Consider the following 2,627-nt stretch of genomic DNA (forward strand, 5'->3'; position numbering starts at 1 on the left):
GGTTCTTTTAGAATTTGGGATTGTGCCACACATATATGCATGTTCCATGGGAGGATGACTTGCTAGGAGCATGCATTAAATTTTCCTTCTATGGAAAATATATTGACATGGTATATAAATCTGAACTCATTTGCTACGATAGAATAAACTGGTTTGTGAGTCAGTGTGCTACGGTGCTACAAGATTAGTTTCTCTCTTACCATGGTATGATGGTATTCTATATATATCTATAGCTTAGAAGTAAATTGAGACTTCTTTACCCTATCAATAATGTGACCAAGCCTGAAAGGTTGGGCTTTATTTAGGCTCCATAACATGCTAAATCGTATAATATATCTACATGCGTAAAAAAAAAAAACAATGAACAGCAAAATATCACGGAATCAAAGATTGAAAACTGTATATTTCATTAATTAGCAAAGTGATTACAAAAACTATATATATACTAGTTTGTACAGGTGTGAACATGAAAATAACCAACTACCAGACCTAACAACCTATCACACGTGCCAGCTACAAGACTAACTAACTTTCCCACGTGTTAATACTTAAGCAAGCATCTAATCACACTAAACTATAGGTCGTATGGTCATTGTACTTCACTTATGCTTCTTTGTCATTTATGCTTTGATATAGATTCAACTGCTCTGTGAACAGTGCTATGACCCTTTATGTTGCTAGCTTCTACCTTGCTCTTGCTACTGATCTTGGCAGCTTCATCTAAATTCTGATACTCCCCCTCAAGAGTAGCAGGTGTATGTATATTAAACATCCCCATTTTACAAGTAAGAGTTGAAAATTGATTGTAATTCAAAGCCTTAGTAAGTAGATCAGCCAATTGACAATTTGATCTAACATGATTTAGCTTAATCACCTTCTCCAAGACCTTGTCCCTAACCACATGACAATCTATTTCTATATGTTTTGTCCTCTCATGGAAGACTGGATTGGAGCCAATGTGCAGTGCAACTTGACTGTCACAGAATAACAAGGCCTCCTTTTCATGATTCACTCCAATATCCTTGAGAAAGTACAAAATCCACACTATCTCACATGTTGCCACTGCCATGGATCTGTACTCAGCTTCAACTGAAGATCTTGAGACTATGGACTGCTTCTTGGACTTCCAAGACACCAAAGAATCACCAATGAAGATGCTATAGCCAGTCACTGATCTCCTAGTGTCAGGACATGCAGTCCAATTTGCATCTGCAAATCCTTTTAAGTGCAAGTCTGTACTAGAAGAAAACATGAGTCCTTTGCCTAATTCACCCTTCAAATACTGCAACACTCTATGTGCTGCATCCAGGTGTGATCTCCTTGGCTTGGACATAAACTGACTGAGTTTATGGACAGCAAATGTAATGTTAGGTCTTGTGATTGTTAAGTACAAGAGCCTGCCCACAAGCTTTCTATAATGACTGGGATCTCTAAGCTCTTCTCCCTCAAATTTACTTAACTTTAAATTGTGCTCCATAGGAGTTTTAGCACACTTACAGCCAAGCAATCCAACATCATTGAGTAGTTCAAGAGTATATTTCCTTTGACAAAGAGCAATTCCTTTGTCTGATCTTGCAACCTCTAAACCAAGGAAATATTTCAAATCACCCAAGTATTTAAGTTTGAACTTATCATCTAACATGACTTTAAATCTATCCACTTCATCCTTGTCATTACAATCTATCAAAACATCATCCACATAGACCAAAAGAACCATGAAAATGTCACCATGCCTTTTGGTAAACAAAGAATAATCAGCTTTGGATTGAATGAAACCAAGCTGAATTAAAGTGCTTGAGAATTTGGCAAACCATTACCTAGAAGCTTGCTTGAGGCCATAAAGGGACTTATTGAGCTTACAAACAACCTCCCCCTAGTTGTGAAACCCCTATGGAGGAGACATATATACCTCCTCATCCAAATAACCATGAAGAAATGCATTATTGACATCTAATTGACTAAGAAACCAAGAAAATCATCATCAATAGTATGATGAACTTGAATAATGGAATGAGGAGTAAGGACAGGAGTATTAGGCTTGGACAAAAGAGGATCACCATGCAAAGAAGGAACAGGAGAAGCACAAGGCAAAGGTAAAGAATTGGAAGGAATAGGACCATTGGAAGAAGAAACATAAGGAAAAACAGACTCATGAAAGACAACATCCCTTGAGACAAAAATAGAATGAGTGTCAAGATCATAGAGCTTATAACCTTTGATATTACAAGGGTAGCCAAGGAAAACACATCTTCTTTCCCCTGGTGAAAATTTGGTTCTAGTTTGGGCAATAGTAGAGGCAAAACATAGACAGCCAAAACCTTTGAGATGATTGTAGTCAGGGGACTTATGAAACAAAAGCTCAAAGGGTGTTTTGTCATTCAACAAAGGAGAGGGAAGCCTATTAATGAGAAAGGCAGCAGTCAAAACACAATCACCCCAAAATTGCAAAGGAACTTGAGATTGAATCTGTAATGCCCTGGCAATGGAAAGCAAGTGCTGGTGTTTTCTCTCCACAACAAAATTTTGTTGTGGAGTGTAAACATAGCTATGTTGATGGATAATGCCATGGGAATTAAGAAAATCAAATATGTCAAATTCTTTGGCATTGTCAGTTCTAATGGATTTAA

General features: G+C 37.3%; 1 protein-coding gene across 1 annotated transcript; it reads right to left on the reverse strand.

Moving 5' to 3' along the window:
- Positions 1 to 616: 616 nt before the first annotated feature.
- LOC115980528 (uncharacterized mitochondrial protein AtMg00810-like) lies at positions 617 to 1,717 on the reverse strand. Its single transcript, XM_031102762.1, has one exon. It carries the CDS (start codon positions 1,715 to 1,717, stop codon positions 617 to 619), a length of 1,101 nt encoding a protein of 366 aa, XP_030958622.1.
- Between the last annotated feature and the right edge of the window lie 910 nt (positions 1,718 to 2,627).

This window comes from Quercus lobata, chromosome 3 (genome assembly GCF_001633185.2).
Source record: "Quercus lobata isolate SW786 chromosome 3, ValleyOak3.0 Primary Assembly, whole genome shotgun sequence".
Taxonomy (NCBI): Eukaryota; Viridiplantae; Streptophyta; class Magnoliopsida; order Fagales; family Fagaceae; genus Quercus; species Quercus lobata.